Source organism: Sciurus carolinensis, chromosome 5 (genome assembly GCF_902686445.1).
Source record: "Sciurus carolinensis chromosome 5, mSciCar1.2, whole genome shotgun sequence".
NCBI classification, from domain to species: Eukaryota; Metazoa; Chordata; class Mammalia; order Rodentia; family Sciuridae; genus Sciurus; species Sciurus carolinensis.
Window position 1 is genome coordinate 100,951,635 of NC_062217.1, and position 15,509 is coordinate 100,967,143.

The 15,509-nt window shown below is 46.5% G+C and overlaps 1 protein-coding gene across 4 annotated transcripts in view; it reads right to left on the reverse strand.

Annotated features, from left to right (window-relative positions):
- Positions 1 to 15,509, reverse strand: part of Arhgap22 (Rho GTPase activating protein 22) — a 185,132-nt gene that overhangs the window by 61,547 nt on the left and 108,076 nt on the right. Inside the window, exon 1 of one of the 4 annotated variants that reach the window (XM_047554516.1) lies at positions 9,709 to 9,834. The exons of the other annotated variants lie outside the window; for them this stretch is intronic. Coding sequence (XP_047410472.1) covers positions 9,709 to 9,760 — 52 coding nt within the window. The 5' untranslated portion in view covers positions 9,761 to 9,834. Of the gene's footprint in view, positions 1 to 9,708; positions 9,835 to 15,509 lie in introns of those variants that run through there. 4 annotated transcript variants of the gene reach the window in all.

Genomic DNA, 15,509 nt, shown 5'->3' on the forward strand with positions numbered 1-15,509 from the left:
ATACACATACTTCTCAAGTGAACATATAATATATTCCAGAACAGATAATACACTAAATCATAAGCCTTAAGAAAACTGTAGGACCAACTAAAACAAAGTATGAAACTATGCTAAAGACTACTGAGGAATGAAATTAGAAATCAATTTTTTAAAAAAAATATGTAGGGAATTCATACAAATATGTGGAATAAATTCCACATATAAACATGTAGAAGCAAAAAAATTCACTCTTAAATCCCCAAAGAATAAATTACAACAGACATTAAAAAAACATGTTGAGATGAATGAAGATGAAAATACAACACACCAAAACTTATGGGATGCAGTGAAGCATGATTAGAAGAGACAGCTGTAAATGTCTATATTACAATATAAATATCATATAAGAAAAGAAACATCTCAAATCAAGAGCCTAGTCTTATACTTTAACAAACTAGACAAGGAACAAATCAAATCAAATCAAACAAATGAAATGAAACATGATTCAAGAGGCAATAAAGAGAGACAAGACCAGGAAAACTGTTGGGAAAATCATCATCAACCACAAAAAGTCAGTTCTTTGAAAAAATCACCAAGTTAGACAAACTTGAGCAAGACTGACCCAGAAAAAGAAGATGACTCAAATTACTAACACCAGGAATGGGAACATCACTACAAACCTTACAGAATAAAAAAGGTTGAAAAGGAATAATATTAACAACTGATTATCCACTGAGATGAAACAGACGTGTATTCTCAGAAAGGCACAGACTACCAAAACCAACTCAAGAGAAATAGAAAATCTAAATAAACTCTCACCAAGTAAAGAGATTAAATCAATAAGTAACACATTCCCAAAAAGAAAAGCAGAGGATCAGGTAGTTTTGCTGGTAAATTCAACCAAGCATTTAATAATACCAATTGTTCACAAACTCTTCTAAAAAACTGAAAAGGGGATAACAGTTCTTAATTCCTTCTATGCAGCCAGTATTCCTCCAATAACAAACGCAAAGATACCCCAAGATACCAATATCCCTTATACATAAACAAATCCCCCCCCGAAAAAAGAAAGACTTAGCAAAATACAATCCAAATCAGTGATAAATGGATAAACAAAATGTGGTATAGTCATACTATGGAATATTATTCTGCCTTTTTAAAAAGCAATGAAGTAGCATAATATACATGAACCTTGAAACATTAGGTTAAGTAAGGAGTCAGTCACAAAGGTCATATGTCATATGAAAGTAGATAGTGGTTGCCTAGGGCTGCAGAGCAAGGGGGTCCAGGTAGGGGAGAGTTGTCTCAAGAAGGGGAAGTGACTACTAAGGGACATGAATTTCTTTGGGGGTAATGAAAATATTAGACTCTGGTAATGAATGAATGATTCTGTGAATATACTAAAACCCACTGAGTTGTATACTCTCAATGGATGCATTCTATGGTATGTGAAATATATCTCAATAAAACTATTTAAAAGAACCTAGTGATGGGTGTTTTGGGGAAAGAGTCCAGCAAAATCATAAATTCTGATGGGATGTGCATTAGCTACAAAGCCAGGTGGAGTTAGGGGAGATAAGGGGAGCTAGTTTCAGGAGTTTGTTTCATCTGAATGTTCCCTATTTTGGTCCCAGGATTTCTGAGAGAGGGCCCCCTAGAGAGGCAAGCACTCACAGACTAATTAGCAAGATGAGAAAGCACCCCTCTGGACATTTTCTGTCCCCTTTCCTTCTGAGTTCAGGGTTCTGAAGCTTTCTGAGAGCACCAGTGGCCAAGGTGAAGGATGTCAGGCCTTCCAAGGACTGGTTCTTTTGGGGGGCCAGGAGAGACTACCCCCTCGCCAACCCTTAAAGTCACCAGTATTGGCGTTGGCTATGTACTGATTAAACAGACCTGCTACAAACAAGATCAAAAGAGAGCTGCTGACCCATCCTTGTTAGGTTACCACCCTCTCCCCACCGCTGGATCACTGCTGAGTTCATTTCCAAGCAGGTGGGAGAAGGTACTGGGCCTGCTAACGCACCACGGCTAGGAGTACAGAGCAGTTCTGAATTTCCTCAAAGAATCATCTGCAGTTCAATCTGATCTGCTAGAGACCTTAAAGATCAACCAGTCTTGCCTGTTTCTCTTCCCAAATGCATAAACTGCAGGGCACAGTGGCACACACCTGTAATTCCAGCAACTCAGGAGGACTGCAAGTTCAAGGCCAGTCTCAGCAATTTATCGGGGCCCTAAGCAACTTAGCGAGAACCTACTTCAAAATAAAAAGTAAAAAAGGCTAGGGATGTGGCTCAGTGGTTAAGGGCCTCTGGGTTCAATCCCCTGTACAAAAAAAGAAAAGAAGAAGAAGAAACTGCGGTTCCAAGTGGCAATAAAGCTAGTAAAGGACAGATATAGGACTCTCAGTGGGCTTTCTGAAACCCTTGAGATGGGTGTGCCTGCTCCTACTTATAGTGGAAATGCACAGACTCAGAGAGGTGAGGGAGGTGGCCTGCTTAGGAAATGGAACCAAATTCTCTGCCTGAGGCTGGTTCCCGTTTTGAAAAGCCCTTAAGGCTACAGCCCAGGATGCTAAATAGGGAAGAGGCAACAAAAAGGGATATTTCTCAGAAAGAGAGTAGGGTGGATGCAAACCCTGAGTCACAGACAGGACTTAGTGCTCCATCCCCCAAACACAGACCCTACAACAATGTTGTCCCCAGCCTCACCTCAATCCACATCAGCCCTGCCTTAAGAGAGCTTCTGGCTCACTCAGTGGGTGGATTTTATAAAAAAATGAATGTGTGCAGTTATACACTGTGGTAAGTATCTCAAAGGAAAAATACACAGTGGCAACCAAGCACATAATAGGGGGTCAAGGAAGCTTCTGCTGTGGCCTGAATGTTGTTCTCACCCCCAGTTCATACTTAATTCCCCATGGGACAGTATTGAGGGGGGGTCTTCTGGGGAGTGATAAGTCATGAGAACTGCAGCCTCATGAATGAGGATAGTGTCCTTATAAATGAACCAAAGGGATGATGTTTGTTCCTTCTGACATGCAAGGACACATAGAAACTGCCATTCATGAGGAAGAGGCCCTCACCAGATACCAAGTCTGTCAGCATCTTGATCTTGGACTTCCCAGCCACCAGCACTGTGGAAACAAATTTCTCTTGTTTATCAATGATCAAGTTCAAGATATTTTGCTACAGCAGCCCCAACAGACTAAGATGGCCTCTCCAAATAGTGACACGTAGGCCCAGACAAATGTTAGGGTGCCCAAGCCAAGAGCGAGGCCAAGGTGACATAGGCAGAGAAAACCTGTGGGCACTTAGAGGAATAAAAACAAGCCTGGTAGGAAAGGAAGCTGGGGAGCCCTGCAAAACTGGAGACCAGCCTGGCTCATCTGTGAACAGGGTTGAGAGTTGACTCAATGGTTCAATGTCATTGGAACCATTGGACAATTGTAAGCAGGGAACAGTGAACCCTAGAAGGCAACTTGAACAGGTCACTCTGGCTGCTGTTGGAGAACTGACCCTCAGGGCCCACTGCAGGAGGCCACTGCAGCGGTCAGTCAGGGGCAGGATGGCGGTGACCAAAACCAGCGTGCTGATGTGTGACAAAGACAAACAGGGGGAGACAGGGGCGGGGGTGGTGTTGACAAACAACTGGCAAGACTTATGAAGGCAAATTGTAAGAGAAGGAGGAAACTCAGTAGGGGCGCTAAGTAGGTAAAGGGGCTGAGTTGAGGAAGGGACTGGATGTCGATGAGTCTACCAGCCCAAAGGGCTGAACTGTGGAAGCAAGCTGAGGAGCATCACTGAGGGCAGGTCTCGGGGGAAGGAGCAGAGGAACCGCTAGGGAAGGAGCAGCCAGTACACTTAGCCTGCCGGCTGCAGCTGGGCCTCAGCCCTGGCATACCACTGCATGCCTGGAAAACTCTTCCCTATCTTCTCTGCTGACTGGTGCCTCATCTCATAAGACTCTGCTTGTGTACCACCTGGTCTGGGCATTCTCTGAACCCCCAGGCTGGATGGCATTCCTGTCCCCAATCCACCCATAGCACCCCAGCTTGCTGCTCACTCTGCACTTCCTTTCAGTCCAAATGCCACATCTGCTACCTGGGTCACTACTTAGCCAGGTTCTGAGCACTTTGGGGATAGACCCTGTACCCTTCCTAACTTTTTTACCCAGTGCCAGGCACAAGGCCTGGTGTGGACTGGGTGAACAACAAATAGCTGCTCAGTGGAAAGGCAGAAGCCTGGGCAGCAGCTGCTCAGTGGCAATCTTGTAAAAAATGGAAGCTTCTTAAGAGGGGGACTCGGGGATAGTATAGGAGTTTATTTGACAGACCAGTCCTATCGCCCCCACCCAGTGATGGCCACGCCTCCTTCAGCTTTCTCTGTCTGCCCATCTTGTTCTGGCTCAGCAGCAGTGTTCCCACCTGGCTCTGCATCCTGGACACCAGAAGCTCCAACAAGTCCATGCCTGCCAGAGCCTACACCCTGTCCATCAGCAAAGGCGCCAGAGGAACTTATCAATAGAGCTCACTCTATTTCAGCAGCCTGGGCTGGACCAAGTGGGCTGGTCTCTTTCAAACAAGCTGCCACTGGGATCCACTGGTGTCTAGTGACACCAACAGGCTGGGCCCTGCCATCAGGTAGGCCCCACGGCCACCCGTGCCTCTGTTCACCCTCTGCTCTCTCTCCAGTGTTCGCAAAGCACACATCATGTCCTGGTGTGGTGTCAGATCATAGAGGTAACAAGATGACCATCAGAGGTAGCCGACACATACCAACCCCAGCACTGCTGAGAATGAAATGAAACGGCCTATGGGCCAGGGGCTTGGAGATAGCAGCAGGCACAGGCCACCTGCCTGGGGCTTCATCCTTCTCTGCCTGGCTGAAGGTATGGTGAGAGGGCATGGTGTGTGGAGGGAAAGAGAGGTTCAGGATGTATGGTGGGACAGGCTATGGGGGAGGCAGGGACAGAATACCAGCCAGACTAAGAAGCTGAGCTTTTCCTTTAGGTAATGTGAGTCAAGGCAGGCCAAATGAAGGGCATAATGTGACTGGAGCCGTGGATGGACACTGGCTTTTGGCAGTGCAAGAAAGAACGGAGGATGGCCATTCAGGAAGTCAGTGCAGATGACAAGATGGGGGCATGCACACTGGTGTGCATGGGAGAAGGATCACAGCATCTGTTAGCCTTCAGACTGGGAAGTAAAGAAGGTAGAGCTGAGAACCAGAAAACCTGGGGCAGGGGCAGGTGGGGGCTCAGGATTTCAGCCATGGATCTCACAAAGGATTCTAGATCTGTAGACTGGAAAGGGGCACAAACAGAAGAGGACTGGGGGGCTGTGTTCTCAAAGAAACCACATCGTCAGGGCCCTGACAGAGACAAAGCTCAAAAGGGGAAAGAATCCCACAGTCAAAAGGGGTGGGGCAGGGAAGATCTGGTCAAGGAAAGGACGGAGAAGAGCTGGTCAGAGGCACAGGCAGGGACTAGGGGGCTCTGAGGTGCTCAGAGCACCAGGACTGTTCATGTGGTCCAGCAAAGCTGAGTCGTGCAGGGCAGAGGATGTCAGGGGTAAGTGGGAAAGACACAGGGCAGCAGAGCCAGGCAGGCGGTTTCCGGGTTGCTCCTAATACAGGGAAGGGGCAAGAGTGGAGAAGAGTAGAGAAGAGATTGGTTTTGTTGTTGTTTTTAATTTTCTGAGGAACAACTAAGGCAGGTTTCTGAGCTGACAGGAGAAGTTATAGGGAGCAGAAGGGAGGGTAAGGGTATCCAGGAAAGAAGGGGACATGACAGCGCTCAAGATCCTGGAGGACAGAGGAATGCTTCTGACACTAGGACTGGCAGGGAGGGTAAGGGGCCAAAAGTCCCCAAGGCACCTGGGGATGAGTCAGCAGCAGAGTAGAAGGTGCTTAGGGACTCACCAGCCTGCTCTCTTGCTTGCCCCAAGCCCTGATCAAAAGCTGACTCACCAGTATGCTCCAGGGCCACCTTCTTCCTCTAAGCTTCAACCTTGGGCAACAATGCAAAGTTGAAAAAAATGAAATGTGCTACCAAATGAACCCACTATAGAGTCCTAAATATAGAAGCCCTAAATCTGGAAACATACCCCAGAAATGATAAAATCAGACTGGTGCCTTGGAGTTCAGAGTAAGTGTATTGGCCCTCTGCTTTTAGCGATGTGTAATCCTCTGCCAATCAGATCTTGCTCATTGACCTTCCAGTTTCTCTGGGAGCACCAGGAACCCCAGGCTGTTCCACTTGTAACAATCTGTCTTGCACAGCATAGTTGGTGTGGTTAATATCACAGCATATCACTGTGTCCTGAAAAAGGCCTCTAGCAGTTCTTCCTCAGGCCTACCTGGCTGGCCTGGGCTTACAAGTGGCTCCTGGATAAACTCCCAGGCTCTGTTGTTGCTGTTGTACTGGGGATTGAATGTGGGGGCTCTCTACCACCGAGTTATCCCCAGTCATTTTTACTTTTTATTTTGAGACAGAGCCTCACTAAATTGCTCCTGCTAACCTTGAACTTGGGATTCTCCTGCCTCAGCATGCCTAGTAGTTGGGATTGTAAACATGTGCCACCACCTCCAGCAGGCCAATCTATGGGTTTTAAAAGTGTGATGATGATACCTAATCACACGACTTGGGTATTTGAGATATTTTTGCTGCTCTCCTCATGAGATTACAGATTATTGAAGTTCTTCTACTTTACCAAGTACACTTTTACACAGAAGCAATATGCTAAAATATCCTGTTGTAAAAGTTTCCATTCAGAAATATCCAGGAATGAAATCAATAAGAACAGCAGCTGCCTTATCTGTTACCTTATTTGAAATGATATCAATGACTAATGGACTATTTTTTGTCCTTTTCGAAAACACATGCACATTTTAGTCTTTAGTAAGGTGGTTTGTAATAGTTAAACACACAATGCACTGGCACACTTCTTGGGAAGGGACATACTGTGTTACTACTATGAAAACAGAGCTTAGTGTATAAAGCAGCAATTCTTTATTCTTTTTATTTTCCTCTCTCTCTCTCTATTTTTTTGGTGTTATTGGGGATTGACTCAAGGGTTACCCCAGGCTTTTTTATTTTTTGAGACAGGATGTCACTAAATTTCCCAGGCTACCTTCAAACTTGTGATCTTCCTGCCTCAGCCTCCCAAATCACTGGGATTACAGGCACGTACCACCATGCTGGGCTTAAAACAGCACTTCTGAAAGTATGTCCAAAAATATGTGTGCCATGAGACTCTGTAGAAAGCAGTTTCTCTGGGTAAAGTTCTGGAAACTGTACCTATAATCTACCTGATGCACAGTTGCACTAACATATTAAGGTTCTGAGAGGCCTACAGTAAAAAACCTTCCAAACTTTGATACCTCATGATGACTATCATTTGAGCAAATAACCCCTCCCCCCATTTACTGCAGAACTCATTTTGAACAATGGGCCAAACTGTCCATTGCTTAGTCAGACTGGCCACATGTGTTAAATGAGTTAACAGCACTTGAACGTTTGGAGATTTTCACATTAAAAAAAACAAACATCAGCCTTGCTTGAACCATGAACCCTCCAGGCCCATGGTTTTCTCCTGCCTGCTTGCGGGGGAGGGGCTGACTACCTGGCACCATAGGACTTCCCTCTCACTCCAAACTTGTCCAGCTTTCTCTTTCCATGGGCTGCAGAACCATGTAGGGTACTTCAAAGTGAGTCCCAGCTCCTAGGCTGCTGTGACTACCTTTCATCTTGGGGTGAGTGGGGGAGAGAGGAGCCTAGCTGGGGAACACTCTCAAACCAGGCCTGTTCTTCACCTGGATGGTGTAGCCAACCATGGGCCCTGGGGCTCCATAGGCCCAGAAGACAAACAGTAGGAGGGCATGCCTCTGGCTCCCTTTTGGAGCTTATGGGTACATCCCCTCCCTAACCAAGGCTTTGCAAATCTACCCTTGCACCTGGGACACAGGCTCCCCCTTGCCTTGTTTATGACAAGGGGTGAGAAAAGACCAAAGGGCTTGCCCTGGCCCTGCTCCCCAGTGAAATTCTTCCTGCTCTGGGTTCTGACCTGTCCTGAGTCTTCAGCAAGTCCCAGTATTACTGTGGCCCTGGCTACTGCCACAATGAAGACCACGCAATGGCTTTCAGTTCCACCCTCCAAGCACAAAGCCCAACAAGGACAATTATTATTATTATTAAATCTTCTTTTAATCAAATGCTAAGAAAACTGCTGCAATGGGATGGTAAGAACCATGCAACTATTCACACTTCCCATTTGGTTTTGGCTGCAAAGAGGCTTGACCATACATGAACTGGTCTGTTTTTCCTTGGTCTTAGGATATCCTGTCTAGAGTAGGTTCTGTTACATTTTCTATACTTAATCATTACACATGTTGTAAGCAGCCTCAAACCCACTGTGGTTTGAACACTTGTGACATCATTATCACCTGGACTAGAGCCCTTCAAACTGCTTGATACATTCATGTCCCCCTGACACTGGTAATTGAACCCAGGGATGTGCACATGCTAAATAAGCACTGTGTGACTGCACTGTATCCTCAGTCCTTTTATTTTTTATTTTTAGGCAGGGTCTGGCTAAGTTGTGCAGGCTGGCCTTGAACTTGCAATCCTCCTGCCTCAGTCTACCAAGTAGCTGGAATTAGAGGTGTGCCACTGTGCCCAGATCATGTCTTTTTTTTTTTTTTTTTTTTTTTAAATCTGGATCCAGAATACACTATCAAAGGAACAGGATCTGGTGCTTCCTTTAGGATCTACAGGCAAGGGATCCCAATGGGTCATAGTAATAATAGCTTGGGGGAACTCCTGAAACTGCTCCACAGATCCTTCCCCAAAGGCTATCCAGCAAGTCAAAGCAACTGGAAATCTGCATGTTTAACCAGGTGGGGGGCGGGAAGGGGACAGATGAGTGTTAGGGTAAAGCAAGTTTGAGGAGTTATGAAGTAAACAGGCACACCACTAAATTCCCCACAATCAACAGGGCTCGTTTCAGTCAAGCAAGGGTTAAGTCGGACGCGCTTCTGCCTAAGGGAGGCCGGACCTCAGGCAGCCGCCAACTTCCTAAGGGTGTTTTCGACTTTGGGTCCTCTCCAAGTCTGCCGCATTCCACAAGCAGCTCGGCTAGCAGGTTCCGCCGCGACTTTTGGAAAACTCTGAGTCAGGGCCCCTCGGTCCAAGTTTTTGACAGAGGCGGGCGAGCAGAATGAATGGTCCCTCTCCAGGCGGTTAAGCCGCAGAGGCGGTGCCGGTGTTGCCGCCGGGCGCCGGCCCGGCTCCCTCTGCAGCGGATCTGCAGGAGGGCACCGGAGGTTCCTCCACCCCAGCCCCAGCCCCAGCCCCAGCCGGAGCCTGAGCCCCAGCCCTGCCATGGACTTGGCGGACCAGCAGTCCGCGCCCTCCTGTCGCCCCCAGTCCCTAGGGGGCAGGCGCTCCCTCGGCTTTCCTCCTCTCCTGCGCTGGGGCCGATCCCAGTCCCTAGCCAAGAGACGTCCCTGGACGCGCCCCCGCGCCGGGAGTTATGGGGAGATCCCTTTTTCAAAGTTAGTAGCCTCTAGAGAGCCACAAGCACACCTGAGTCCTTAACAATGCTGAGGCAGGTGCTAGAGGCCCAAGAGAAGCTGTAGGCAAGTCCCCGAAGCGGGCCTGGCAGCCTCCAGTGGCTGCTGGAGGGAGCCGGGCGCAGCGCTCCAAGACTCGGCGCACGTGCGCGCTGGTTACCTTTGGGCGTTCGCAGGTGTCCCCTCCAATCTTTGCAGCAGCACAGTCCCATGGCAGCGTCCCGCGACCCCGCCGCCTGGCCCCGCTTCCAGGTGCTAGCCGGCACCCCCAGGGCGGCGCGACCGAGGTCCCGCCCGCGGCAGTGCCCAGTGGGGCGCGGGGGTGCGCGCGGGGCAGCCGCTCCGCCACTACTGGCCCTCACGCTTCGCCGCGGCCCCGCGCCGCGGGCATCCCGGCCTCGGGGCAGACCCTGCTAATCAATAGGAGAACGCGCAGATCGCGCCGCCAGCCCGCTTTTATCTCCGCGCGCCGGGGCGGCCCCGCTCCGGCTCCCTGCCCTCGCGGGCGCCCTCCCCACGGCCCGTTACTCTCCGGGGGCGCCGAGTCGCGCGCTCACCCAGTGGCCGCCAGGGGCCGCTACGCGAGACCGAGCTCTCGCCGGCTCCCTCCTGCGACCGGGAGCGACCGACGGCTAAGGGCCACACTGGCCTGACCCATCTGCGAAGAACTGCTGGAGGCCACACTGGCCTGACTTGCTCCTGCTGTGAAAGGGCGGCACCTTGTTCTCCAGGATCCTCTGAGCAGTCAGTTCATGGGTAACTAGGGGACTGTGTTCCGGGCTCACCTGGTTCTAATTTTTCCAGCTCACCTGAACTGTGTGCAAGCAGCAGGAAGAGTGTTTGCACAGGGTATTTAAGAGTGTTTGCTGGGCTACCTATGGACCTGGTGACTGAGTAAATCAATTCCCTTCTGAGACTTTTTACTCACCTAAAAAGTCGCTGAGCACAGATTAAAGGTTTGATGGTGCTAATTAAACTCTCCGGGTTCATTTCCCCTATCTATATAATGGAAAGCACAGTAGAAATTGCTTCATTTGGGTTATTGTGAGGATTAAATGAGTTGATATGTATAAAGGAACTCATAACACAACTGTCATGTTGCTAAATGCTTTGCAATGATGAACTATAGTCATCATCACATGGCAGTGAGGATTTGGGCAAAGGGTGCTTTTACCATAAGGGTATGTTTGGTGGTGTAATCACTATGGATGCTGCTTTTTAAAACTAAAAAAGCTAAAACTCTGGGATGCTGCAACTCCATTTCTCAGTATGCATCCCACAGAAATGCTTACCCACGTGCCCAGGAAAACCCACATAGGGCTATTCATTGTAGTCATGCTTGTAATTGCAAAAAAAACTGGAGCCACCAAAATGTTCATCAGTAAAGGAATAATGAAATACACTGTCATTTTCATAAAAGTGTGATATGAAAGGAGAAAACTGGGGCTAAACATTGGAGATTTATGGATTTGTAGCATGCATGCATGTAAAATACATACACAGTATTAACTGTAGTGTTCATTCTATACCTGATTCTGTTCTAGGCACTTGGGCCTAGAAACATGAGGAGAAAACAGGAAACCAGGAGTAGTTCCTTCTGGGGAGAAGGTGGAAGACAAGAATGGAGCCAAGTGGATGTCAGCACACTTTGACTTTCTCATAATGGTCTTTTCATAAAAGAAAGGCATATCTATGCATTATTGTATTAAACAGCCCAAAAAGAGAAATTATATTTCCTCATATTTCTAAGTAGTGCAGAGCAGAGTTCTTTACCGTTTTCTACTTTTTCCCCCAGTGCTGGGTATTGAACATAGGACCTTGTACATGCTACGTGATTACTCTTGTCACTGAGCTACATCCCCAGCAACATCTTACATTCCCTGGGCAGGTCCTCAATGTGAGCTTCTTTCTCACCCTCCAGTCCCTAAGATCTGTTCCTGACCTGGAAGCAAGACTGTGGTGTTGGGATTGACTGGGACTTTTTCCTTTCCTCCCCACCCCCATCCCATCTTAGTATAGAGGTGGTCTGAGGCAAGCTGCAGAGAGGCCAGTCTGGAAGGCAGAGGCTCCCTGGCTGAGAACTGAAGAGTTAAATGGGAAAGGGGTGGGGAACTCTAATGACTTTAGAACAGGGCAGAGGTTTTCTCAGGAGTTAAGTCTTCATTCAAAAAGAGATTAACAACAGTAGGGCAGATTTCTGCCTCTCTCTCCTTTAACTCCCCGGAAAGACAAGGGTGGGTCTTTGGGAGAGACAGGGTTGTCCCACAGCAGATCCGGAAAGAAAGATGTTCATGACATGTAGGCGATGGTTACAAAGTGAGAGTAACTGAGAAAAAACAGGGAGACCTGACTTCTTGTTGCTGCCAAGTCATTTTAAACAGTTTTAGCACCAGGCAAGATCCTTAGTCACAGCGGGCTTAATGAGGCCCCAGGAATTCCAGGCTGGAGCTCCCTGCATTCAGGGAGCGCATCTGCAGGGAGCGAGCCCCCGGGTGATTGTCCAACGGCCAAGTCCTACATTTGGAAAGCAAGATTTAAAAGAAAACATCACAGCAGCCATTGTGGGCCGCCTGTTTATCTTTCTAAGAGGAAGTAGCAAAGCAGGATCGTTCAAATGAGCCTATTATAGAGGGTCAACGTCCCCATTGAACCGTTTGAATATATTTTGGGATACTGACTTTTCAAAGTGGCTTTAAATATCAACTCCCAGGGCAATTCAGCAGACAAATAGGAAAGCCTTTGGTATTTTGGTATTTTTTGCCTTTGGTTTCACAAACTTTATTTCTTATTACACATTGTCTTTATATATATATATATATATATATATATATATATATATATATAGGTTTTTTTTGTCTATGTCTCTTCCTCAAAGGGAAAGGAAAATAATATTCATTATGTGCTTCCCACCATGTACCAGACAATTCTCAAATGTTATTATCTCAATTAACCACAGAACAGCCCCATGAGGCAGATGCCATAAGATTCAGTTTACAGAGGAAGAAACCAAAGTTCAGGGAGGTGAAGAGACTTGCTTGAGGCCAATGAGTAGGGAAGTGGGTAAGTCGAGAGGGAAGATCAGACAGATGGTGTGGAGGAATGGATAGATGGATGAATGGGTGGGTGGGTGAATGAGTAGATGGATGAATGGATGGATGGATGTATAGATAGGTAAATAGATGAATGAATGGTAGATGATTATAGGCATTTCCTAAGTTTGTACCAAAGTCTTGAGTTGTACAGTCTTAAGCTATTCACATTCTTGAAAAATGCATACTAAGCATGGCATTAGCTCAAAAAATCAAATTTCCTGAACATAGCTTTGCCCCCAAAATTGATTATAGCCCCAAACTATCTTGAAATGAGCTAAAATATTAGGATAATTCAAGGTTGCCAGATTCTGAGCCCAAGCTGTCCCACTCCAAAAGGGGAAATGAGAGCCCCTGGAGTAAGCAACCTCTTTCATATCACAGAGCACAGGGCAGCTAAGCTAGAACAGGGAGTGTGTGTTCAGTGAGCACAGTGGGCTCTGAGAGAAAGAGAACTAGATGGCAGTTTTGGAGGACAGTGTTCTTCTGGGGCAAGGTCTGCCCCCACCTGCCCAGGACTCGGCCTCCTGCTGCTTTATTTCATTTCCTTGGAAGACCTAAAGTTGGGCAGTGAGCAGGTAGGGCTGTTTCTAGAGAAGTTGCTTCAGCTAGGACCTGGAGCCAGTGTAGCTTGGGCCCTTGGTTCCACATATGTCTGAGACCATTCGGGGATGTTCCTGGACTCTCAAAACAAATAGCCCCTCTGCAGGAACCTAGACTGCTTCTCCCTACACCAGAGGCAACCTCATGGTATCATCTAAAGGTGTGAGCTCAGCCCTGGTCATCTTGGGGTAAGTGTAGAAATGGGGACTACCATCTTAACTACAGGTGTAGTTTAGGGGAGCTATGTGATCCTTCCTTCTTTCCTTCCTTCCTTCCTTCCTTCCTTCCTTCCTTCCTTCCTTCCTTCATTTATTCATGTACAAATAGTGACTTGACACAATTGAACACCTGACAAAAACAGCCCAGTGGCTGACTCTAGAGATGCTGTGAGGGTATCCTGGGCGTTGAGGACAAAGACCCAGTCTTCTGAAGATGAAAGGAAAGCTCTGAAGAGGAGCTCAGCATCTTAGGGGATAGTGTAGAAACGCTGCTCCAATGGGCAGAGGAGTTATCCCGTGGAGGAGCTTGGTCTTTATTCAGAGGATAGGCAGATACCACAGCATGTCCCTCAAAATGTTGTGGGTACTTTTACCACAGTGTCCAGAAGCCAAGTGGTTTGTATTTAGCTATCTGGCTAGATATTTGGTTAAACATGTTAACTAGAACCCCTCTCCCCACATCATCCCTTATCAACAGAGGGCAGTCATTATTCAACTTCACAAACTCATTGTTCTGGTCTGTCCCTTCCTTCTTTCCTACCTACCTTTCTTCTTTCCTTCCTTCCTCCCTTCCTCCCTTCCTCCCTTCCTCCCTTCCTCCCTTCCTCCCTTCCTTCCTTCCTTCCTTCCTTCTTTCCTTCTTTCCTTCTTTCCTTCCTTCCTTCCTTCTTTCCTTCCTTCCTTCCTTGTTTGACTCTAGGGAAGATAGATAGCACTCTCTTTTCTGTTTGAAATAAGCTCCATAAAGCTTTGTGCTAGAAAAAGTTGTGGATCCCCTAAGAACTAATATGCTTTTTTCCTTTCTTTTAATAAGATTTAACCCTCTCTTATCTTTTTGCTTTGGCTTCCAGAAAACTCAAGGAAAAGTTAAAGTTTGTCTTTGGTAAGTATAAAACTCCTAACAGTCTTCACATTTGTGTTTTGGTACCTGATTTTACTTTCCAACTTTGATTTGCCTTTTCTTGAACTCTTTTCTTGAATTTTTTTTAACACTTACTATTGTATTCTAAGCAGTCTTATAAAAAGACATTTCAAATCCTTTGAGGAATAACAAGAGTAAAAGTAAATACAAAGCATTTCTTAAATCTTTCTTGACTTTTAAAATATTTATTTTAAATTGATACATAAAAATTATACTAAATTTTATATTAATGGGATACCATGTAATGTCTCAATCCATATATTCATTGTACAATCTTTAAATCGTGCTAAATATATCTGTTTCTTCAAAACTATATCATTTCTTTATGGGAGAAATAAATTTACACTGTATGATAATCAGTGTTATCTGTAGTCACCCCACTGTATAATAGCTTCTTTCTCTTTTTGTAGTGCTGGGGATAAAACCCAGGGCCTAATGTATGTTAGGCAAGTGCTATACCACTTAGCTTCATCCCCAGACCTTTTCTTAAATTTTACTTTTAAGACACAGTCTGGCTAAATTGCCCAGGCTGGACTTGAATTTGCAATCCTCCTACCACAGTCTCCCACTTAGCTGGAATTATAGGTGTGTGCCACCATGCCAGACTCAGAACAACTTTTAAAAATTTTTTTGCTGTGCTGGGGATGGAACACAGGGCCTCGCTCATTCTAGGCAAGTACTCTACTGCCCAACCCACACCAGAACTTCTTTGCTCCTATCAGGAGTTGGTAAATTTTCTTAAGGGGCATATACTAAACATATTTAAGATTTGCAGGCCATACAGTTTCCGCAGCAACCTACGTCTGCCCACACAGAGTGAAATCAGCCATAGCCAGTGCATAAATGAATGGGTGTGGCCGTGTTCCAATAAAACTTTATGTACAAAAACAGGTGGCAGGCCAGATTTGGTCTCCGGATTATAGTTTACAGTCTTGTAAAATAATTTTAGAGCATTTGGGAAATTGTTTCCTCTTAAGAAGTACATGGCTTCAAAAAACAAGTGAGTTCTCAACTCCAAGATGATGGGAATTCTGTCCAAGATGTCTAGTCTCCACTTCTGGGTGACAGATCTGGGAAAAGCAGCTGTGAAAGCTGTCTGGGTGGTTTGGCTCTTGAGAGGGGCAGGCGT